Source organism: Saccopteryx leptura, chromosome 1, assembly GCF_036850995.1.
Source record: "Saccopteryx leptura isolate mSacLep1 chromosome 1, mSacLep1_pri_phased_curated, whole genome shotgun sequence".
In the NCBI taxonomy this organism is placed as follows: domain Eukaryota; kingdom Metazoa; phylum Chordata; class Mammalia; order Chiroptera; family Emballonuridae; genus Saccopteryx; species Saccopteryx leptura.
Window position 1 is genome coordinate 335433836 of NC_089503.1, and position 24077 is coordinate 335457912.

Consider the following 24077-nt stretch of genomic DNA (forward strand, 5'->3'; position numbering starts at 1 on the left):
CACATTTCCAGTCTGTGTAAAATACACTGGATGAACAGCTTGTGCCGGTAGTCTCAGCCCCTGAAGATATACCAGGAAAGAAGACAAGCTGCATGGCAAAGCCACTACTGATAATTAGGGAAGGACTAGCCCACGTCCTGGACACAGCAGCTTCAACCATTCAAGTGACAGCCATTTTATTTAGCTCTGTAGCTCCCCTTCTTCATGGGCTAGGAGTTAATTTCTCGGATTGTCATTCTTTTTGGCATCATTGTAAATTCAGGTATGACGTGATGACTGAAGAATCCCAACAAGAAACCATGATGAATGAGCAAAATAGGAGTTGCTTTTAAGGTCTCTTTTTAACTTAAATGAGAAAAAAAACTTTTGAAACCCTACCGTCTTTCAGTTTTTAACAGGGCCGTATTGCCAGTTGTGTGATCAGTGAGAAAACTGTAATGCTTTCTTTGGCGAGAGGGAGCTGCAAGAAGTGTCACAGCACTCCTGATGTAGAATGGCTCTCAACAGGACTGATTGGGAGGGAAATTAATAGGCGTCCCATTGTTCCTGTGCATTTTTGCCAGGATATTTCATTAGTGTAAACACTAAACCCGTTGTCATCTTGTTTAGCCACTTGACCCTGGTGATTTTCAGTTCTGTGTGCCCTGGATGAAATCGAGCAGTGGCATGCACGAGACAGGCACTAATTATTGGAAGCAGAAGCCTTGCTGACCCAGTACAGATTAACTGCTTCTTTGCAGTCTTTGTTCTGGGACATTAGCACTGTCTGGTTATCTTGCTTCAGTTGAGGGATCTGGGACAATAGCTGTGCTGATGGTAACTTCATGGCAATTTCCCTGTTTGTTTTGCAGGTCACGGCCAGGGGCTTTGGGCCGCTGTTACAGTTTGCTTACACCGCCAAGCTGTTACTCAGCAGAGAAAACATCCGCGAGGTCATCCGCTGCGCGGAGTTCCTGCGCATGCACAACCTGGAGGACTCCTGCTTCAGCTTTCTGCAGACGCAGCTCCTGAACAGCGAGGATGGCCTGTTCGTGTGCCGCAAGGACACGGCGTGCCCGCGCCCCCACGAGGACCGGGAGAACTCCGCGGGAGAGGAGGAGGAAGAGGAGGAGGAAACCATGGATTCAGAGACGGCCAAGATGGCTTGCCCCAGGGACCAGACGCTTCCACACCCCATCAGCTTCGAGGCCGCTGCCATCCCAGTAGCGCAGAAGGAAGAAGCTTTGCTGCCCGAGTCTGACGGGTCAGCGGACACCAAGGAGAGCTCCGAAAAGGACGCGTTAACACAGTACCCCCGATACAAGAAATACCAGCTTGCATGTACCAAGAACGTCTACAATGCATCATCACACAGTACCTCAGGTTTTGCAAGCACATTCAGCGAAGATAACTCTGGCACCAGCCTCAAACCGGGGCTGGCCATGGGGCAGATTAAAAGCGAGCCGCCCAGTGAAGAGAACGAGGAAGACAGCATCACGCTTTGCCTGTCCGGAGAAGAGCCTGACGTCAAGGACAGAGCTGGGGATGTGGAAATGGACCGGAAGCAGCCCAGCCCCGCGCCCGCCCCCGCCCCCCCTCCCGGGGCCGCCTGCCTGGAGAGATCCAGGGGCGGGTCCTCTCCCTCCTGCCTAAGGTCTCTGTTCAGCATAACAAAAAGTGTGGAGTTGTCTGGCTTGCCCAGTACATCTCAGCAGCACTTTGCCAGGAGTTCCGAATGCCCTTTCGACAAGGGCATCACTCAGGGTGACCTTAAAACTGACTACGCCCCTTTCCCGGGGAATTATGGACAGGCCCACATGGGCCAGAAGGATGCGTCCAGCTTCACCATGGGGTCGCCCCTCAAGGGCCCTGGGGTGGAGGCTCTCTGTAAACAGGAAGGAGAGCTGGACCGGAGAAGTGTGATCTTCTCCTCGAGCGCTTGTGACCAAGTGAGCACTTCAGTGCATTCGTATTCTGGGGTAAGCAGTTTGGACAAAGACCTCTCTGAGCCGGTGCCAAAGGGTCTGTGGGTGGGGGCTGGCCAGTCCCTCCCCAGCTCACAGGCCTACTCACACGGTGGGCTGATGGCTGACCACTTGCCAGGAAGGATGCGGCCCAACACTAGCTGCCCGGTGCCAATCAAGGTCTGCCCTCGCTCACCCCCCTTGGAGACCAGGACCAGGACTTCCAGCTCGTGCTCCTCCTATTCCTACGCAGAGGATGGGAGCGGGGGCTCACCCTGCAGCCTCCCTCTCTGCGAGTTCTCCTCCTCACCCTGTTCCCAGGGAGCCAGATTCCTTGCCACAGAACATCAGGAACCAGGCCTGATGGGAGATGGAATGTACAACCAAGTCCGGCCCCAAATTAAATGTGAGCAGTCTTACGGAACCAACTCCAGTGATGAATCCGGATCATTCTCGGAAGCAGACAGTGAGTCGTGTCCTGTGCAGGACAGGGGCCAGGAGGTAGGGAACCCGCATAAATTCAAGCATGTTGTCCACTCTCTCAGTCCTTTACCTGGACTTCCCCTGCCTCCCTCCCCACCACTCAGCCAGTGTTCTTACTTGCCAAGGTTAAAGGTTATGGTAAAGGGACTGACTGCCTCCCCTATTCATGGAGGCAGGATGCCTCAAGGAGATTCCAGATTAACCACTTTTGTCCTAGAGAGCACTTGAAACTCAGATTTAATACTCCACTGGCAGAGGCTAGCTGCTTAGGGAGAAAAGTCCCTCTAAGGCCCGACACCATGCTCAGGTGCTTCGGACCTCCCTTGTGCCTCCTCCCGTTGTCCTTCTCCCCCCCCCCCCCCCCCCCCCCGCTTTGAACGGATGCTGCACTCGTCACCTTCGTCCTTGCTCTTTGCCCCTTCGGTGTGAAGGGAAGTAGAGAAACACTTTCAAAATTGATTGAAACTAAATAGGTCCACACTAAACAGGTGCTTTTCCAGCATCCTTCCATTTTTCTTTATCAACAGAAAACCCTGAGGCCATCTGCGTCCATGGAGATGCAGGTGGACAGATCACCATCCATTCTGGGCTCAGGGTCACTGCAGAAGCACCCTAATCAGTCACACATAACTGTATACTATACCATTTCCCAAGCTTCCCACAAATGGTGAGAAGTTATTTTGGGGAGTAGTGGGATGGGGTGCCAGTTTCTGTGTACCCTGAAAGCAAAGCGCTTTATAGATAAAACTCCTAGAGTCTCCATCCATGTCTCACCAGTGCTGGAAGAGGGAGCAGTAGCAACACCAGCCACATCGTCGGCAAGACTCATGTGGCTACGGAGAGAAAGAACAGACACCCCATCTGTTTCCCTTTCCCCATAACCTCAGAGGCCCCCGGGAAGATGTGAGGGGAGTCCGTGTCACAATCTGGTACCGCCTAACTGATTGACCAGGAACTAACCTAAGGTGGCCACCAGTGTCTCAGACCTGCCTTGGTGCCTGGAGTGAGCGAATGCCGTGAGAAGTCCCTCCTCAGAGCTACTTATCTGAAAACTAAAGGAGGAAATGAAGTGTGGTCCCCAGCAAGCCAGTGCCCTCTGCACATGTCTGCACGCCCTGGGTGTCAGCCTCTGGTAGAACAGGCATGTTAACCCAGCCAGCAGCAGAAGTGCCACATGAGATGAGGTGGCTTTACACAGTGCCACGTGCGGTTTACTCAGTCTGTGCAAGATTGGCAAGAAACACATGAGGTTTTAGTTCAGGCATGTTTTGAAAATAAATTCCAAAGCTCTCTGTGCCTACTTCAGGAATGCCCTGTGCTCACTTCTTTATTTTGCTAGTTAGCCTGGTCCCTTTCTTCTTTTCTGCCTGGCTAAAATGGAAAAAGACAGGATTTAATTTAGTTAAAAGAAATTATAAAGGATATTTGAATGGGAACTGTTTCTACACAAATATACCATATCCCCTCAGGTTTGGGACAGAGGCTTGTGCCAAGCCAGAGGCATGTCCGTGTCTCTCACTGGAGAGGATTGAAGTTTTGTGAAAACAGCAAAAGGTGCTCTCTCTTTCCTCACTCTTTTCTTTCCCTCCAGTTACAGCTTTTGGGAGGTTGTCTTTCTTTTCCCCTGAAACTTGCCATCAGCGTCCCTACTGCAGAAGCCGAGTCACTGTGTCTGGTTCACTGACATAAGGATGTATCTTGCCAAGGATTGATATCATGAAAAAAGAAAATGCCTCCAAATCTTTGTTTTTTGGTCTCTCCCTCAAGAGGAGTCCCACTATTAAGCTAAACGGTTGTGTTTTTATGACATTTGCACATGCTCAAAGAACTATCAGTTTTCAGATAAATCTCCATTTGTCCCTTTACTATCCCAAAAGAGAGCTTAAAGTCACTTCTTGGAACTAAATGCCACCAAAAAGAGCCCATGGTTTTTCCTGTGTTCAGGCCATATCATTTGTCTACCTTAGAACTTTTTAGTTTTGTAGGAATCAGTGAAAAGGAGGACTCATTCAATCTATAAAATAGTCATGAACAGGACTAGTCTCCTCCTGAAAAATACCACTACTTTTAAAAATACTTTATTTTTACTTTTTTTTTAATTGTGGACTTTTCAAATATCTAAACAATGAAAGAGGTGACATTTATCAAAGCTTTGTGCCATTTCAGAAATCACACTTTGCCGCTCTTGGTAGGATTGATATGGGAAAACTCAGGTTTTTCCCAGTTTGACATTTTAGATTTCTTGGAGTAAAGGAGATTCGATTTTCTAAGAACTGTCTCAGGGACTCAGCATAACTGCTTCTGTTTGAGTTCATAACTTACTGACAGGAGTTACTTTGACCTTGATAGAAGTGTGGTCCCTAGTAATAACGTTGAAGGTAAATCCTTTACAACATGTCAGTCATAACTCATTTTCCTGAAGAATCCAACATGTACTGGGCTGCTTCTGCCTCAGTCTGCTCTTGTATAAGGCCCTGGTAACTTCTCTTCTAAGTGAACCCCAAGAAGACATCAAAGTCAGAAACCAAAAAGAGTTCTCACCTCCAGCCAGCCAGCTGTCCAGTACTGCAGACCAACCTCAGTGAGGACCCAAACTGTTGGCAGACCTTATATTAAGTAAGATGATCTGGTGCTACCCCGTTAATTCTCCCATCTCATCAACATTGACCTCTGTCGTCCTTTTTACCTGTTCCCTAGCTTTGAAGAAAGTTTAAATTAGCACAGTATTGTCCTTTATCCACAATCAGCTTTTTTTTTTATTACTTGCTTTTTTTAAAAATAACCAAACAGTGTGCCCAGTTCCTAACATACCAAATGTAACAAGCTCTCTCTGTGCCTGCAACAGTGTGCAGACACATAATTACATCTCTAGAGGTTTGGGTTTTATTTTAATGGCATTTACTGTATAATTACTCAGCAGCTTGCTTTTTTACATAGCTATCTACTGTGTACATGTTTCTGTATCTATCACATAGGGCTTCTTTAATATCCGTGGGTCCCATAAATCACAATTTATTCAGCTATCATCTCTCATAGCCATTCTGGTTGTTTCCCATTTTTTTCCTCTTATAAACATCGCTGCAATAAACATTTCTGTGACTATATTTAGTAGTGGTGCTTTTATTTTTGTGGGTTAAAATTCCCTAAGTAAGTTAAAGGTTATGCTCATTTATTGAATACTGCCTAACTACTCTACCAAAAGGCTGTAGTATTCACATAACCTTAAGCAGTTTCCTCTGTTCTTGCCAGTATTAGTTGTTGTCAGTCTTAATTTTTGCCAATTTTGATGGGCAAAAAAAATCATGACTACTAACGAGGTTGACATCTTTGTCCATTTTTCTTTTGTGTTGTCTTTAAATCAATTTGTAGATTGCTTAATCCTTAATAGGGGAATATTAAGCCTTTTGGACAAATGTTTTCTATATTTTTTCCAATCATTTTTATTTATGGCATCTTTTTCTATATAGAAAATTTTAAGTTCTATGTAATTGTTATCCATCCTTTTCTTTATTACTTAAAAAGTCAGTTTGGAGCCTGACCAGGTGATGGCGCGTTGGATAGAGCATCAGACTGGGACACGGAGGTCCCAGGTTTGAAACGCCGAGGTCACCAGCTTGAGCACAGGCTCATCCAGCTTGAGCACAGGCTCAGCAGCTTGAGCAAGGGGTTGCTGACTTGAGTGTGGGATCATAGACATGACCCCATGGCCACTGGCTTGAGCCCAAAGGTCACTGGCTTAAAGCCCAAGGTCGCTAGCTTGAGCAAGGGGTCACTCACTCTGCTGGAGCCCCCCAGTCAAGGCACATATGAGAAAGCAGTCAATGAACAACTAAAGTGCCACAACGAAGAATTGATGCTTCTCATCTCTCTCCCTTCCTGTCTGTCCCTATCTGTCCTTCTCTGTCTCTATCAAAAAAAAAAAAAAAAGTCAGGTCCTGGCCAGTTAGCTCAGTGGCAGAGCATCAGCCTGGCGTGTGGGAGTCCAGGGTTTGATTCCCGGCCAGGGCACACAGGAGAGGCGCCCATCTGCTTCTCCACTCCTCCCCCTCTCCTTCCTCTCTGTCTCTCTCTTCCCCTCCCGCAGCCAAGACTCCATTGGAGCCAAGTTTGCCCGGACGTTGAGGATGGCTCTGTGGCCTCTGCCTCAGGCGCTAGAATGGCTCTGATTGCGGCAGAGCGACGCCCCAGATGTGCAGAGCATCGCCCCCTGGTGGGCATGCCGGTGGATCCCGGTCGGGCGCATGCGGGAGTCTGTCTGACTGCCTCCCCGTTTCCAACTTCAGAAAAATACAAAAAAAAAAAAATGTCAGTTTGGAAAATTTTTTTTGTCCAATGATGAAAAACTGAATAAGTCATAGGAAGTGAAAGAAATAAAACACATGCAAACAAGGTCTTAGTTTGCTTCAGAATGGGAGGCGTAGCTGGGAGAAGTAGTATAAGGGAAGTTTGTTTCATTTCTGTGTATTTCTGTGATGTTTGAAATTTAGTGCATGTATCTCACACAGGTTCATTTTTTAAATTGAGATATAATCCACATACCATAAAATTCACCATTAATATGAACAATCAAGGGTTTTTAATAATTCACAAAATTCTCTGATCATCACCACTGATTCCCCAGGCATTTTTCTCACCACTGAGAGAAACACTGTCCCCGTTAGCAGTCTCTCCGTTGCCCCCGCACAACTCCAGGGACCACTCCTCTGCTTTCTGTCTACAGATTTGCCTGTTCTGGACATTACATATCAGTGAAATCTTAACGTGTCTGGCCTTTTGTGCCTGGCTTCTTCCACTGAGCATAATGTTTTCAAGATTTACTCTTGTCATTGATGTACCCTGAATAATCAGGCATTATATCAGTGCTTCATTTCTTTTTATTCCTGAATAATATTCCACTGGGTGGATATTCCACACTTGGGTGACCCATTCATCGGTTTAGGGACATTTGGGTTGTTTACACTTTCTATTATCAATAATGCAGCTGTGAACACTTGTGTACAAATTTTTGGTAGACGGTTTTTTATTTCTCTTCATTATATACCTAGGAAGGGAATTGCTGAATCATCTGACAATTCTGTTTTTTATCAGACTGTTTTCCAAGTTAACTGCACCACTTTATATTCCCACCCACAGTGTATGGAGGGATTTAGTTGCTCCACATCTTTGCCAACATTTGTTATTATTCATCTTTTTTTATTATAGTCATTCTAATGGGTGTGAAATAGTATCTTGTTTCAGTTTACAGGTTCATTTTTCAAATTTGAAAATTATAGAAAAGCACAAGAATTTCCCAAGTAGTAAGCTTCTTAGTGAAACAGTTTTGTACCACAAGCACTTCTAATTCATTGTGAATTTTAGTTAAGTACTAGGAAGACAGCCAAAAGTATTGATGAGTTGAACTTACTTCATTAATTAATTAACCTGTTTCATGTCAAGAGGGATAAAAGGATGTTTGAGTGAGTGTGTGTAGCCATGTGTGTTTGTGTAGCACCCGGGGGCAAGGAGAGATTAAGGTCCAACGCTAACACTGAAGCAAAATAGCCCAGAAGACTTGTGTCTGGCTCTCACTCTAACTCTCCCACCCAAATGCTGACTTCCAGACATCGGTTGTAAATAAAATTTTTATACTTACTTTTGTGGGTTGTTGAATCAGGCATCTTTTTTTTTATTAAGTGAGAGGCAGAGAGGCAGAGACAGATTCCTGCATGCACCCTGACCAGGACCCACCCAGCAGGCCCCCTACCAGGCGATGCTTTGCCCATCTAGGGCCACTGCTCCATTGCTTGGCAACCAAGCTATTTTATCACCTGAGGCAAGGCCGTGGAGCCATCTTCAGCACCTGGGGCCAACTTTGCTCCAGCTCTGGCTGCAAGAGGGGAGTGAAAGTGATAGAGGGAGAGGAGGGGGGGAGAAGCAGACAGTCACTTCTCCTATGTGCCCTGACTGGGAATCGAACCTGGGACTTCCACACACCTAACTGATGCTCTACTACTGAGCCAACAAGCCAGGACCCAGGCATCTTTTTTTAAATGTCTGTACTTGGTCTACTTAATAAAAAGAAGACTTCTTGCTGGGCAGCACAGAAGTCAGCCATATTTCGATAAAACAGTGTTTTGGGTTGTTTTTTTTTTCATTTTTCCGAAGCTGGAAACGGGGAGGCAGTCAGACAGACTCCCGCATGCGCCTGACCGTGATCCACCCGGCATGCCCACCAGGGGGCAATGTTCTGCCCCTCTGGGGCATCGCTCTGTTGTAACCAGAGCCATTCTAGCACCTGAGGCAGAGGCCACAGAGCTATCCTCAGTGCCCGGGCTATCTTTGCTCCAATGGAGTCTTGGCTGCGGGAGGGGAAGAGAGAGACAGAGAGGAAGGGGAGGGGGAGGGGTGGAGAAGCAGATGGGCGCTTCTCCTGTGTGCCTTGGCCAGGAATCGAACCTGGGACTCCTGCACGCCAGGCCGACGCTCTACCACTGAGCCAACCGGCCAGGGCCGATAAAACAGTCTTTTTGTAATGTCTAGAAAAATGTTCTTATAGCATCTGGAATTTCAAAGCATATTATATGTCTAGAAAGAGAAACCACGTGACAAAGATAGAGCTAATAAATAGAAGTAATATTAGTAATAATATTTCACATCTTTAAGGCAATTCTGACTTTTCAAAGCACTTTCTCCATAGTATCCAATTTTAGTCTTCACAGCAATCCTGTTAGATAAGCAGGGCAGGTATTTGTTCTCTGATTCACGGACCCTCAAAGAACTTCAGGACAGAGAGAAAAAAAGACTTGCCTGAGATCAACACAGCTAATTAATTATAGTGTCACAACTCAGTCCCAGGTGTCTGCATTTATTCCGGAAACTGGACCACGAGACTTGAGGGTAAAAGGACGATTGTGCAGGAACCACTTCTTAATCTGGGAGGGGAGATGTTGTCAGTGGCATCTGCCCAGCACTGAGCTGACTGTCCCCGTATCAGCAGCAGTGGAATCCTCAGCCCAGTGGGCTTCTTGCTTCCTCCCCCACCCCCAACAACTCCCAGCGCTCTGAGGCTCTTGGAAGAGAACAGGTGTTGGAGGCTTTGGAGAGCTGGCTACACCATCTGGGCCTGAGGATACGGTTGGTGGGATGGACTCCCCTGGCTTCTACTCAACATCTGGTCCTGAAATCAAGAAAGGAGAGAGCAAAGATTCACACCACAGCTTCCACTGGGATTTCTGGAGGAAAATAGATGCTTTTTTCAGCTTTTTCTACAAAAAAAGCTTTTTTGTCTCTGTCCTGCTTCTCCAATAGCCCCCAGCCAGCCAGCCAGAGACACCAGGCAAGTGAGATGGGTTAAGAGACACGATGAGGTGATTACAACCTGTCTGATTAAAACCTTGTAAAATATTCAGAGGAAACAAAAGTCACAGGGAAGTGCACCAGAGCAAGAGTGCCATCGTTTGGAGGTGGGAATTGTTTTCCCCTCTTTTGTCTCATATTTGAATTTCCTGCAACAAGTTACGTTTTTTATGACATTTTGGTTTAACCGGGAGACGGCTGTATTGGCTGCAGGAGCCTGGTGGTTGTTGGGAGGGAAATAGAGCAGCCCAGTTGTGTTTGGTGAGAAGGACACACCGGCACCACGTGGTCAGACCCCTCGAAAAGGAATGTCTAGGTTTCATTCACCTTGCAAATAGCACACAGCATCCTCCCACCTTTAAGCAGCCTCCGGGGCCAGAGGTCCCTGGGCACATGGCAAGGCCCCTCATTCCACTGACTGATCACCACTCCGCCAGCCGGTGTAGGAACTAGGCTACCCAACGCCCTCCGTCCTGCTCCTCCTGCTGTACTGAGAAGGAGGAGAAGCGTGAGCACCCCACTGGGGCTGGGTCGCGTCAACAGGAGCGGATCAGGCCCGCTGTGGCACCGGCTGGCTCTTGTGCCGTTAGGCCCTCGGCTTGCTGACTCAGTAGCTGCCCCTGAGTCTCGGAGTCTCTACTGAGAACCAAAGCTCGGACAGCACTGATGCGGCTGCCCCGAGCCCGAAAAGAAACCAGCGCCCCCAATCCTGAGGGCGCTTGCCAATCTGTGCAGCCTCTGTGTCTCGTGTGTTTGGTCTCATGTGCATGTGGTCGGCTGGCTCTAGCTGCAGGCCGGCCATTCAGACGCATGCTGACCGCTGGCGGGATCTTCATCTTGTCAAGCTGGGTGTTTTACACTATTTATGTGAGTCCAGTGAATGAAAACCAATCCACTGCTGAGAACTTAAAACTTGGAAGGATAAGGGTGGGGAAGGACAATAAATAAGACAGGAAGCCCTGTTGGACCTATTTCGGGTTCCAAGAGTTTGCCGGAAGAAAGGGAGAGGGGCCTCAGCCTTCTTGATGTGTCACTGTATCACTGTGTGTCACTATATCAAGGCCAAGGAGCATTCGCTGATTTTTCAGCCCCAGTTGAAGAGTGTTGGGGTGCCCGCGAGCCGAAGAATGGAATATCCTCCCAGCTCTGTGAGCGGTCTGCGGCAGCTCTTTTTTTTTTTTTCTTTTTTCTTAATAATTTTATTTTTAATGGGGCGACATCAATAAATCAGGATACATATATTCAAAGATAACAACTCCAGGTTATCTTGTCGTTCACTTATGTTGCAGATCTAAACATAAGACCTGAAACAATTAAGTGCATAGAAGAAGACATAGGTACTAAACTCATGGACCTGGGTTTTAAAGAGCATTTTATGAATTTGACTCCAATGGCAAGAGAAGTGAAGGCAAAAATTAATGAATGGGACTACATCAGACTAAGAACTTTTTGCTCAGCAAGAGAAACTGATAACAAGATAAACAGACAGCCAACTAAATGGGAAATGATATTTTCAAACAACAGCTCAGATGCGGCAGCTCTTTATCTCCAGGGACCAGGCCCATTGGCTTCGACCTTACATTTGTGACGCTAACAAGCAGCGGTGGTGAGAGGCACCACTCTGCCTTTCCAAGAACACTTCCGGGACTCCCCCTGGGCAGTGGGTGGAAGCTCTCCCTGCTAGGGGGCAACGAGCCTTTTAAAAAGAAAGAAGAGCAGTAGGGTTTTGTTTGTTGCTTTTCTTTTTCACATTGAAGACAGTCTGCAGCTGACTGTTTTCTTTTCCTTTGACCTCTTTAAAGCAGCTGGTGTTGCAACAGCTCTGCTGAAATTTTATATGGCCTTTCGCTTCAAGGACTTTGAAATGGGCATTGTTGATTTTTCTTCTCCTGTCAACCTCTGTCCTATTTCCCTAGTGTTTTATACTCACTGCCTGGATGCTTTTGAATACAGTAACTCTAGGTATAGAAGGCCTTTTGACTTTCCCTGTGGCCTGAACGACAGCTCTGTATTCTTCCCGACTATAGGTAAACAGTTTAGAGCAGAAGCAGGATGGCTTTGTTGTCAGCAGAAGGGGAGACTCCGCAAGGCCCAGAAGTGCTGCAACCTCTGTTGTGCAAACAAGGCTTCTGCCTGGTGTGGAAACATCCGTGTCCCCAACAGACAGACCTCTGTTACTTAGGCACCGTCCAGGATCTGAGTGTCTGTTTGTTATCCAAAGGGTATGAAAGGGAAATCAAACATTCTTTCATTTCAGTATAAGCCCTATGCAAACACCGCCCCATGGACAAAGCCCTTTCCTGGGCCTGTAACAAGGAGCTGCTTGTCCTGGCTGCCTGTCTTTAGCAGTCAGAACAGGGCTAAACTGAGAGTGGTGTAATGTGTGTTGTTGTGATTTCGTTCTCTTGGGCCGAAGTGTTACAGGTGTTGTGGGACAGAGTTCACCATGGGCAAGTTGGGTCAGAGTGCCCGTGGGGAGCCTTCAGCACATGCCACATCCAGCGTCGCAGAGCTATGAAGTCACCTGACAGAGCACTTGCACCCAGCCGTGGAAAAGCCACAAGGTCGTTTAGTATGATCGCCTTTGTGCACGGGGATTAACTAGTCACAAATGCCAGGATCTGGACTCATGTCTGCCTGCATCTTGATGCAACCAAGGAAAAACTTGAGCTCAATATAAAACACCTTTATCTCCCGCCCCTGAACGACACAGACATTGTACTGCAGCTTCCGAATATTAACAAAGGCTTGGTTTCTTCACCCAAAAATATTTTGACCAATTAATTCAGACCCATCTGCCCGTTTTTCTGATTCTTCGGGCTCACTTGAGTCCATATGTTCAGTGTCCGAGAGCCATGCTGTCCAATACAATAGCCACACGCCTCACGTGACTGTTGAGCCCTAGAATTGTGGCTGGTCTGTATTGTGCTGTAGGTGTAAAATATGCCTCCAATTTTGATAATTTAGTACTCCCCCAAGAAAAGTAAAATATCACAATCATTTTGTATTAATTACATGTTGAAAATATTTTGGATCTATAGGGTTCAATTAAATATAGTATTAAAATTAATTTCACCTGTTTGAACTTTTAATTCTTTTCATCAGTGGCTATTAGAAATGTAGAATCACAGATGCACAGAGGTGTTTGCATTGGACAGCGCTCGGCTGGCGTGTGAAGGAAGTATGGGTTTGTAGCGCCATCTGCCGGTCCCTCTAAGGCAGACGCTAATTTAAGCAAGAATGAACCGGTCTGTGCCAGGAAACACTTTGTCTCTTGGCAGAGCAACATGCAAGCTTCCTCTTCTAGGAGCTCCTGAAACAGAACCAGAACTGAACCCTGTAGTCTCTGTATCATCAGTCTGGATCTTGGAGGGGAGGGTAGTGTCAGACTGCTGGAAGGTGCAGGCCTGTGTTTACCTCATGGGTGCTAAGGAGACCTTAGAGAGCTATGATTCTTAAATATTTCAAACCGCCACAGGGTTACAAGAAAGCGGTTAACAATATAAAGAGAAGTCCTCTCTTTGGATAATGCTGTTTTGCTTTCATTTGTCATGAGTTTGAAAGCAGAAATCTTGCTGACAGTAGTATCTGCATCAGTTATCTAGTGCTGCTTAACAAGTCACCAAAGCTTTGTGGCTTAGAACAGCAAAAATCATTTAGCATAGCCCCGTGTTTTGTGGGTCAGGAATTCAAGCATGGCCCATCTGAGCATTTCTGGCTCCAGAACCTCATGAGGTAGATGTCAGATGCCGGCTGGAGCTTCAGTCACTGGAAGCTTGGACTGGGTCCAGGACATCCACATCCAGGGAGCTCATGCACGTGACTGACAGGGCGGCGCTGGTTGTTCGCTGGGGGCCTCAACTCTCCTCCACATGGGCCTCTCCACAGAGTGGCTTGAGTGTGCTTGAGGCATAGCTGGCTTCCTCCAGAAAGAGAAGCGAGGAGGCCTAAGAGGAAGCTGCAGCACCTCCGATGACCTAACCTCCAAAGTCACACACACTGTCGCTCCTTCTCTACTGTGTTTGGTCGAGGCAAGAACATGCATCCTCTTGAAAGAGGAAGGTCAATATCATGTTGTAAAAGAAAATGTGAGATGGGATGGCCGTTGCATTTTTGGAAGATACAATCTGCCAAAGAGCCTAACACTTGAAGGTCACTGTAAGGCTAAAAAGCATGAGCCATTTTACAGGTGAGGAAATCAAGGCTTGAAGAGTCAAGTATCTTGTGTGAGGTTTCAGGTCCGGTGGGAAGGACAAAAGCCCAGGTCTAACTTCTTGTCCATGCTGGTAGAGCCTATCCAAGTCTTCTGCTTGGGTCTCCTTACGCTGTGCTAACTAAGCATCACACCAATTGTTCCATCTTTCCAGCATCTTAGAGGTGTGTGTGGTTCATTCAAGTGTTTGCGATCATTCTTAGGTGATCTCTTTCTTGAAATAGTCATTCTGTTGAGGCTCAACGGAAGTAGGTTTCAAGTAACTCGAGAGCCCTTCTTACAAAAGTGCTCTAACAATGAAAAAGTACACTTTTCCCAATATTTTCCATGCTGCTTGCTTTGAAAATCTCAGCAATGATAACCACAATATAAGTTGTGCGATCATGTTCTGTTTGATTATCTGAATGTTACATCCTATTTGTATTTGAAACAGGAAATAATTAAATCACAGCTTGCTTTCAGTAGTTTCCATATTATTTGGTCATCTTTAAAAAAAAGGTTTTACCATGTCTTGATCTGCCTACCAGAATTAAAACTAAAATCCAGCTGCCGTAATCATCCTGTGTTATTCTTGGTTTCAGGTCAAACTTCCCTTTCCTGTAGATCAAATCACAGATCTTCCGAGGAACGATTTCCAGATGATGATTAAGATGCACAAGCTAACCTCAGAACAGTTAGAGTTCATTCACGACGTCCGGCGGCGCAGCAAGAACCGCATCGCGGCCCAGCGCTGCCGCAAGAGGAAACTGGACTGTATTCAGAATTTAGAATGTGAAATCCGCAAATTGGTGAGTGGCCCGTCCGTTGGTAACCAGCAGCCTGGAGTGACCGGGACTGACGCAAAGTTACAGTGGTGAAGGCTGGAGAAGTAGAGAGAAGGGTCACCATTCAGGGAAGTTTGGGTTTATTTTTAAACAAGTTTCTCAACAAAAAAATAATAGCTTTGTATCTGCAAAGAGTCTATCTGTGCGGGTGTGTAACCATATGTTGATGTTTTGTATAAAGGCAGGGTTTTTTTTATTTTCCATTGAACATGTTCTAACAGCCAACATGTATTACATGCATATAGGGACCAGGTATTATTCTAAAGTATTTTTGTCGATGATCACACTTAATCCTCACTCAACCTTATGACTTAGGTACTATTTCATCTGCCTTTCAGAGGAGGACACTAGAGTGCAGAGGGGTTAGGTGACTCCCTGTAACGGCGTGGCAGAATCTGACTGCAAACCCAGTTGTCTGACCCCAGCTCTGTTTTTCCGCTGCTCTCTCCTGCCCCCCACAGGAGAGTGTCGGTTTAGGTAGGAAGGAGCCCCTGCTGTAGGGCAGCTGACCTCCTGAAGCCCTTTGCAGCCCCAGCGCCCTTGATTTTGCGATTGTCTCAGAGTCACTGTCTAGTCTTCCCTATGCCTGAGAGCATTTTGTCTTCGGGAACAAGCTCCCACCTCCCCAAGCTCCTCACTGGGCCCTCTGGGCCCCTTTCTCCTTCTGAGCAACCAGAAGCTGCAGGCAGTAAATCCAGGCGGCCTCGCTCCTTGCTGTGGCTGTGAAGGCAACCAGGGCAACCTCCTTTAGCTTCACCTTCCTGCCGGCCAAATACTGCAGACTCAGCTCAGGTGCCGGGTCTGTGTCCAGGAGGACGAGGGAGCCACCTGATGTGGTCATGAGTGACATTTGGGTCCTCAGACTGCATGCAGCAATCTTTGCCTCCTGATAAGCTCTGTCCCGAGGCAAACCTAGGAGTGGGATAAAATGTTTGAAAAGCAGGAATAAATGTTACATGTTATCAAGATAGTCCTGGATCTCAGGGTTTGTTTGTTTGTTTGTTTTAATTTAACACCCACCAAGCAGGGGGCCCATTTTCAGTGGCTCCTGTCACCTACAAAATCAAGTACAGGCTCCTTAGCAAGACGAACGGTGCTCTCCAGGAGTGAGTCCGCAGCTTAGCTTCTGCGCCCTCCCTAGGACGAGAGACTCCTAATAAAATCAAACTGTCCTCACTTAGTCCCCGCCCCATCTCCGAATCTACAGCTCTGTCCTTGTGCTTCTCTGGTTCCCCTCTACCTCGGACACTCCCCCACTGCTTTCTTCTCTACCTTTAAGACTCAGGTAATGTCAGCTCTCCAGGAAGGCCCTTCTCTGAGTCCCTGGTGAAGCTGGGCACCTGCCCCTGGAACTGTGTTCTGACCTCTGGCTTCACGCTTATCACATTAGTCTCACGGGTGTGTGTGTGTGTGTGTGTGTGTGTGTGTGTCTGCTCCCCCAGCCCCTGGCCTAGAGCTCTAGGTTCCTGCTGGCAGGGACAGGGATCATCACTGCATTTCCAGTGCAGACCCACTGCAGCCTCTCAGGAAGTGTCTGGTGCCCTACAATTTATTGGAAATCACGATTGGGTTGTGGCATTGTGAATTCCTTCTTTCTTTCAAATTTTTCTTTTTTTTTTTTTTTTTTTCATTTTTCTGAAGCTGGAAACAGGGAGAGACAGACAGACTCCCGGGATCCACCCGGCACGCCCACCAGGGGCGACACTCTGCCCACCAGGGGGCGACGCTCTGCCCACCAGGGGGCGATGCTCTGCCCCTCCGGGGCGTCGCCATGTTGCGACCAGAGCCACTCTAGCGCCTGAGGCAGAGGCCACAGAGCCATCCCCAGCGCCTGGGCCATCTTTGCTCCAGTGGAGCCTTGGCTGCGGGAGGGGAAGAGAGAGACAGAGAGGAAAGCGCGGCGGAGGGGTAGAGAAGCAAATGGGCGCTTCTCCTGTGTGCCCTGGCCAGGAATCGAACCCGGGTCCTCCGCACGCTAGGCCGACGCTCTACCGCTGATCAAATTTTTCTTTAATGTTGTTTTAACAACAACAAAAGGTTTTTTTTAATTGAAGCTGAGTAAGGGAGCACAGCGTTGCTGCTGGTGAGTATGGACCTTCCGGAAGCCTGCTGGGCTTCAGTGGGGCACCAGGCAAGGCTGAGCCCGCAGGGAGGAGTCGTCGGGGTCTGAGGCACGTGTCTGCAGGATTTCCGGCCCTATACTCTTCTTTAGGTGGGAGAATAACTCTAATCACGCATATTTGAGAAGTGCCTCAAATCTGTTATTAGCATTCTCCTCCATGTGTTTGTGTGATACTAACAAATAATATTTTCCAAGCCACACAGCAGGCAGATATCTAAAGCACCGTGCTAACTAATATTCTCCGTTGGGGAACCAAGAAGGCATCTCCTAGTTCTCCCCCACCTTTTTGGAAACCCTTTAAAAATAATGTGCTGCATTTCACTGCTGAATGAGTTTCACATGCTCATCAGTATACAGCAGCAAACTGTGCCTCAGAGCTTTGAGCTTTTAACCACATCTTGATGTATGCTGTCTGTCCTGCAGTGAGCCAAAACACTGTCGGACATAGCGTTTCATTTTCTTCACCCTAGAAAGTGACCCGGAACACTGCAGGTCAGTAGGTGTGAAGGGTCAGTTACTTGGCCAAGGTGATACGGCAGAATTAAGACTGAGATTTCCCCTCCTCCTGCTGGGTGGTGTTGCTTCGGACTTGAGACATCCAGGTCCCAGCACAGAAGGTGCAGTTTGCACAGCCTGAGCGTGTCTGGTTTCTTACCTGGCGCCCTCTACCGGGGGCGCTGCACCCACTGGCCCGAGTGGCGGGGCGGCTCTGGCGGGGATGACTCTGACCCGCCTGCAGGTCCCCAGCACACACACACTCCCGTCTCCCACACTGTCTCCGGCATGCCACTCAGCTTTTGCAAACTTGCATAATTTATTTCTCTCAAGTTGCACTTGTACATCTGTTTATTTTTCATTTTTAAAACATGTTTTCTTGGAAAATTTATAAATATTTTAGCAGGTGCCCTTTCCCCGTGTAAATCTCTGTCTCTGACACGTGCCCACGCTGCCTGCCGGGCTGCCTTCACACTATGGCCCCTCGGCTCCTGTCCGGAGACCCCGCGGCGGATGGTTGCTCCTCCCCCTTCATCCTCTCTCTCATCCTCTCCTCGCCCCTCCTGCCCACCCGTGCTCAGCATTGGTGAGAACTCACTCCACGCTACTCAGATGGCCAGTTTCTCCATCCATTTCACGGTGTGCCCTCGTTTTCTCTCCTCACACAAGCAGTTGTGGTAAAACCTTAATCAGTCTCCCATCTGGTGGCTAAATTCATCTCTCTGAGGGGGATGAGGGATTCGAGAAACACAGGAGCTTATGTGGGATTTTCTTTAAGGAAAATATCTCAGAACCTTGGTCTCCGCGGCTCTGTCTGCCTGTTTGGGACCCAGGGAGAATGGGCACTCAGGCCTCGCTAAAGTTCCCCAACTGTCCCGAAGAGCGTCTGTTGTGCCCAGTCTGTCTGCTACAGAGGAGGAGGGTTTGTTGTGTTGTCTGTCTGCTACAAAGGCCACAGAGCCTGCTGATGTTAGAGTGAACCATATGAAATTATCAATGATCAATTTACTTTTGAATTTTCATTTTTTATTTTTTTTATTTTTTTAACTGAGAGAGAGAGAGGGAGAGAGATGAGAAGCATCAACTCATAGTTGCAGCACCTTAGTTTTTCATTGATTGCTTTCTCATATGTGCCCAGACTAGGGTGCTACAGCAGAGTGAGTGACCCCTTGCTCAAGCCAGCGACCTTGGGCTTCAAGCAACCATGGGGTCATGTCTAGGATCCCACGCTCAGGCCATCAACCCCACACTCAAGCTGGTGAGCCCACCCTCAAGCCAGCGACTCTGAGGTTTCAAACCTGGGACGACAGCATCCCAGTCAAACACTATCCACTGTGTCACCACCGGTCAGGCTAGACTTTCTTTTTAAAAGAAGTTTAAAGTTTATAGCCAAATTGAATGGAAAATACAGAGTTCCCCTATGTCTCCTGCCCCTACACACTCAGTCTCCCCATTATCAATGGGCTCCACCAGAGTTACAACACTTGTTACAATTGGTGAACCTATGTTGATGCATGATAATCATGCAGAGTCCACAGCTACTCTTGGTGTACATTCTGTGGGTTTGGACAAATGTATAACATGATGACATGTACCCATCGTCGTATAGCACCATACAGAGTAGTTTCACTGCCCCTAAAAGTCCTCTGTGTTCTGCCGATTCATCCTGGTCCCTGGCCACCTCTGATCTCTTGACTGTCTCCAGAGTTTTGCCTTGGTCGGTTACTTCTGACCTTTAAAAATGTCAGTCTAATACATCTGGAGGAGATTTTCAGCCACAAGGTTTGGGACTAAGAGTTTTGATTCTGGAACCTTGACTCCAGTTTTCTGCCGGTCACGGGGCCAGGCCTCTGAGAGGGAAGGAGAGCTGCACGGGAAGGTGTCGGGCTCAGCGCACATCGGCATGGGCTGCTCGCGTAGGCTGCCTGGCCGAAGTGTATGCCCAGGCTCCCTGGAAATAGATTGTTTCAGTTTCTAAATCCTGGCCTAGTTATTCTTGGCTAAAATGTAGGCTGGAAGCCAAAAGTTGGAAAGCCCCCTGGAAATGAGGTCGTGGATCCTCCAGTTCAGGCTTAACCAGGCCTTCTCTTGTCTCTCTGATGTCCAGGTGTGCGAAAAAGAGAAGCTGTTGTCGGAGAGGAATCAGCTGAAAGCATGCATGGGGGAACTGCTGGACAACTTCTCCTGCCTTTCCCAGGAAGTCTGCCGAGACATCCAGAGCCCCGAGCAGATCCAGGCCCTGCATCGGTACTGCCCTGTCCTCAGACCCGTGGGTCTCCCTGCAGCCTCCAATATTAACCCTGCACCCTTAGGTGTCGAGCAGAACCTTGCCGCCCCCCAGTGTGCGGTGGGGGAGAGCGTGCCCTGCTGTTTGGAGCAGGGCGGGGCTCCGCCCGGGCCTCCCTGGGCCCCCAGCAACGCCTCAGAGAACTGTACTTCTGCCCGGAGGCTGGAAGGCACTGACCCAGGAACCTTCGCAGACAGAGGACCTCCTCTTGAACCCAGGAGCCAAACGGTAACCGTGGACTTCTGCCAGGAAATGACTGATAAGTGTACAACTGATGAACAGCCCAGGAAAGATTACACCTAGTGACTCGGCCCGCCCCCAGTTCTCCCACCTCTCCCGCCTGGGTGGCGCTGTTCATCTGTTGTCTGGAAGAACCAAGAAGGAATTTGGTGCACACTACAGCGGTCTTAGCAGCAATACTGTTCCTAAGTATTCCCTCCTCTCTTCACGCAGGAGTGATATATAGTAACCTTCACAATGGTGCTACCCCTTGCCCCGGCAAGGAAAGACAACAGTGGTGACACTGTCTGTCTGTGGGTTAATTTCAATCTTAACAGGGATAGACTATAACACCTCTAGGACCCAACCACGGATTTTTTTCTCAGTGGCCCATGTCACAAACCCTATCTCAGGAATTTCTTCTGAATGTTCAATTTTTTTCATTGAAGACAGCTTCTATACACATCAAAGTTTTATAGCTAGACTGTACATATTATATATAATATATATATATATAAAATATATATATCTCCATATGCAAACGTCCTGCATGCCTCAATTTTCTCATCCTAAAACTGGAAACTTCATTTCTCATTTACAGACAGGTTCCAACATTCCTCTTCTTTTGTCTCTGATGCTAGAACTAGTTTAGTAACTGTTAACATGGTCATTTTTCTTGCTTCACAGTTTAACTTCAATTTGTACTTATTTATGGACAGAATTCCGTGTTGGAAGCTTTTTTTTTTTTTTCAAGGTATTATTTTAGATGACTTTCTTTAGTTTGGTTGGTTCGGTTCTGGCACCGTCCGTCCGATGGTGTCATTTGAGTATTGTGGGTTTGCTTGTTTCCTGCAGATACTGTAACAGTCATGGTCAACTTTGCCACTTGCACTGAGTTTTGGGTCAAACCTATTTTCTTAAATGAAGTTGTAACTTCAGTATAACTCAAGTATACTGTGTATTCTTTGCTTTTAGTTTAAAAGTAAAAACATTTTAGCTAATTAAAAACCACTCAGGTGATAATGATGTAGGAAAAAAACAATCTTGCCAAATAATGAATTCATCCTAGGATGTGTTGACAATAATCTGCTTGAATATTTTTGTATTTCACCTCCTCCCCACGTTTCCCTAAGCAAAGCTGAAGTGCAGATGGAGAGTTCAGAGTTGATGCCGGATGTTCAGATTCCTGAGTGGGGAGAGAGTTTGGGCATCTCACTCAAAAGTGCATCAAACAGAATCCATGATTTCACACCAGAACTCAGCAGGCATTGGCTCCTAGAAAACAAATTAGAACTGTGTTCTCACCCAGGCAGTAAGTCCCATTCATTTCAACACTTCCTCGGGCCTCACCTCCTCCTGGAAGTGTAGCGCGGCAGGACCTTCTCTGAAGGACTCGGCTGAGCAGGACTGGCCTCCCAGGAGAGGCACCGGAGGGCGTTCGGACGGCAGCCCGCAGGTCCTGCTCTCAGTGGCTGCCCTGGGTTCATGCAGCTCGCCCAGAGCAGGAGAGAGCAGGGCAGAAGTGAGCCTGAGGTCTGTGCCTGACACAGGCAGAAAGCATTTCTTTCTCTCTTTCTTCTCCAAATGCTTTGAGTTGAATTCTGAGGTTTTTCTGCCGGTCTCTTGCCCCAAGGCAGATTTCATTCTGAGGCTTTAGACACGATATGGTCAGGAGCCCTCCCTGCCGCTGTCTCTGCCCCCACCACACACACCTACCCTCACCTGATCATAATTTTCTTCTCTTGCTGCAAAACTGGTTGGCTTGCACCCCCCCCTTCCCCCCCGGAGAGCAGCTTCCCTTGGCTCTGGGGCATGTTGGCCCCTGGCCACGTTTACAGAAAGGTGTGTGAGATCCGCAGGCAGCCCAGAGAGGCTGAGGCAGCTCCCTGGCCCGCCCCGTGGGCCCTCAGCCTGGCCGTGGGGAGAGGACCTAAGGGTTTGATGTGGGGGATGGGGTGGTGGGCTGGGGGCACTTGATGGTGAACTTCGTTTCTTTATTTGTGCCATTGTTTGGACAATATTAAAGCTGCATGTAAAAGGGGGAATTAGTATATGATGTAGGCGAAAAGTGAAATCATAGTAACATATGTTTTAGTATTATTAACTTTTTTCTGTACAAATATTAGCGCTAACGTTTAAATATGTATGAATGCCAGAAATCTGTTGGTTCATGCGGTAGGATTTAAAAAAAAAAAAAAAAAAAAAAAAGGCTTTTCTTTTAAACTAGTTCCACCTTTAAAACCTGCCTCTGGGTTTCCGTTCTCTCTCCCGTGTGTGTGTCTGTGTGTGGCTGCTTGTCTGAGACAGATTCCAACGGAGCCCTGGCCTGGAGCTCTCATCGTTATCACGGTTGTTGGAATTTCTTGGCCTAGAAGGAGGGGCTCTGTGCTTCACCGTGAGGTGTGCCTCTGTGGGAGGCTGGTGACAGCTGGGATTTAAGCTCAGTGTGAATCACATGATCTGTTGCAGGTCTGCGTTATGGTGGAGTCAGCCAACAATAGTATTTTGTTTCTTCACTCTCTTGTTGCCTTTTCTTTTAAGTGACCTCTTCTTTGAAAAAAAAAAAAAGGAATGTTTTCTTCTCGTATCATAACCAGGTCCAAACCAACTTGTTGGCATGATTTACCCTGGTGACCACTCCTGTGCCACTGGTGGTCCTGACCACATTCCGTCCGCCTCCTCTCCGTGGCCCGGCCTGCACGCCCCGCGCGGCGGCCAGTTCCGGGTGGGGAAGGGCGGCTCTCTTTCTCTCCCCCAGCCCAGTCCACACCCTCCTCCTGCCAACCCCCATCTTGCTTTTATTCCTCTCTCCAACCAGACCCCTGCCATGGGATCTGGTTGAAGAACTGTCTTTCGATTTCTTCGAGGTTTTTTAACAAGTTGTTCTGATTTTGTTCACTATCCACCATGAACAGCAACTGGTCTTGTGCAATGTGACATGTCTGTGTCCGTTACTGCTCTAAACTGTGTGTGTCAGAATTACTTCTGGGTTAATTCCACGGGAGGACTAGCTGGGGACCAGAATCCAGATTGCCTCCAGTGAAAGTGTAGCAACCAGCCTGCCTCCTCTCCCTGGGACCCCTGAGGGAAGCCCGTGTCTTTCGGGAAGAGGAAGAGCAAGTGAACCGCAGGGAGTGGCATTTGCCCAGCATGGTGACATTTATTGTGTTCTTTCTTATCAAAATAAAGGACCCTCCCAGCACGGACTGTTTAGGAGGATCCCTCCAACAGCCGAGCGCGGTCTCTAAATGTCTGGGATTGGCATGGATGGTGGGGCGGGGACAGTGGAGGGGGCCCTGTGCCCAGTGAGCATCCGCCTGAACCTAGTCCTCCCTTTGGATCGACCTTTGTTCTGTGTCTCTAGACGACCTCACTTCATTCGGGGTGGTCAGGCATTGGGCAGGTGAGTGCTTTGCTGTATGTGTTTGTTTCTCTGCGTTATCTGGGGGGTGCCTTGAATAATGGAACTTCATACATACTGATTCTGGAACAAAACAGTTGCAAAAAAAACAAAAAACAAAACAAAAAGCTGGCAAAGTTACTCGGCGCTCCGTCCAGCTTCTTCTCGTCCGGGTTCCCTAACGATGACTCAGGCGTCAGAGGTGATGCTGCAGTAAGATGTTATTTTGTATATTGTACAAGTAATTTATTAACTGTCTTTCTAAAGGTATGCTGCTTTTAAGATGCACTATGATTTTGGATTTAATCCTTGTATGGCTTTCCCAAGGAAGTAAAAAAATTAAAAAATGAAAAGGCTAGCGATTAGTATGCCGACTGCCACTTCTTGAAAAGGAGCACAGGGAGCTAGCTGCCAGGGGACTTGGTGAGAGGCCCGCTCGAAGCCAGGAGGGCGGAGGCGAAAGACAGCACTGTCGTGTAGAGGTCTAACTCTCCATTGCTCTTTTGATACTTCGTGATTGCCATTAAAGAAGAAACAAAGGTGTGAAAATTAAAAGCCTTTCAAGAAACCAGCAAGCCCCGGCTGGCCCCTTGAGCTGACGCACCTGTAGCATAACCCTCTCAGAATGAGGAAAAAAGTCTGCGAAGCTCTTTCAAAACCCCTTTTGGCTACCTAGTTCTCTACATGACACCCCGTTCAAGCTAGGAGCTGCTTCATAAATGACTCCAGACCATTCCACTATTGCTTAGTTTTGGA

The 24077-nt window shown here is 47.7% G+C and overlaps 1 protein-coding gene across 3 annotated transcripts in view; it reads left to right on the forward strand.

Moving 5' to 3' along the window:
* BACH2 (BTB domain and CNC homolog 2) overlaps positions 1 to 23449 on the forward strand; it is a 351908-nt gene extending 328459 nt beyond the window's left edge. For all 3 annotated transcript variants that reach the window (XM_066358877.1, XM_066358879.1, XM_066358878.1), the window contains exons 5-7: positions 852 to 2444; positions 14556 to 14762; positions 19523 to 23449. In XM_066358877.1, coding sequence (XP_066214974.1) covers positions 852 to 2444; positions 14556 to 14762; positions 19523 to 20005 — 2283 coding nt within the window. In that variant the 3' untranslated portion in view covers positions 20006 to 23449. The remainder of the gene's footprint in view (positions 1 to 851; positions 2445 to 14555; positions 14763 to 19522) is intronic.
* Positions 23450 to 24077: the final 628 nt, after the last annotated feature.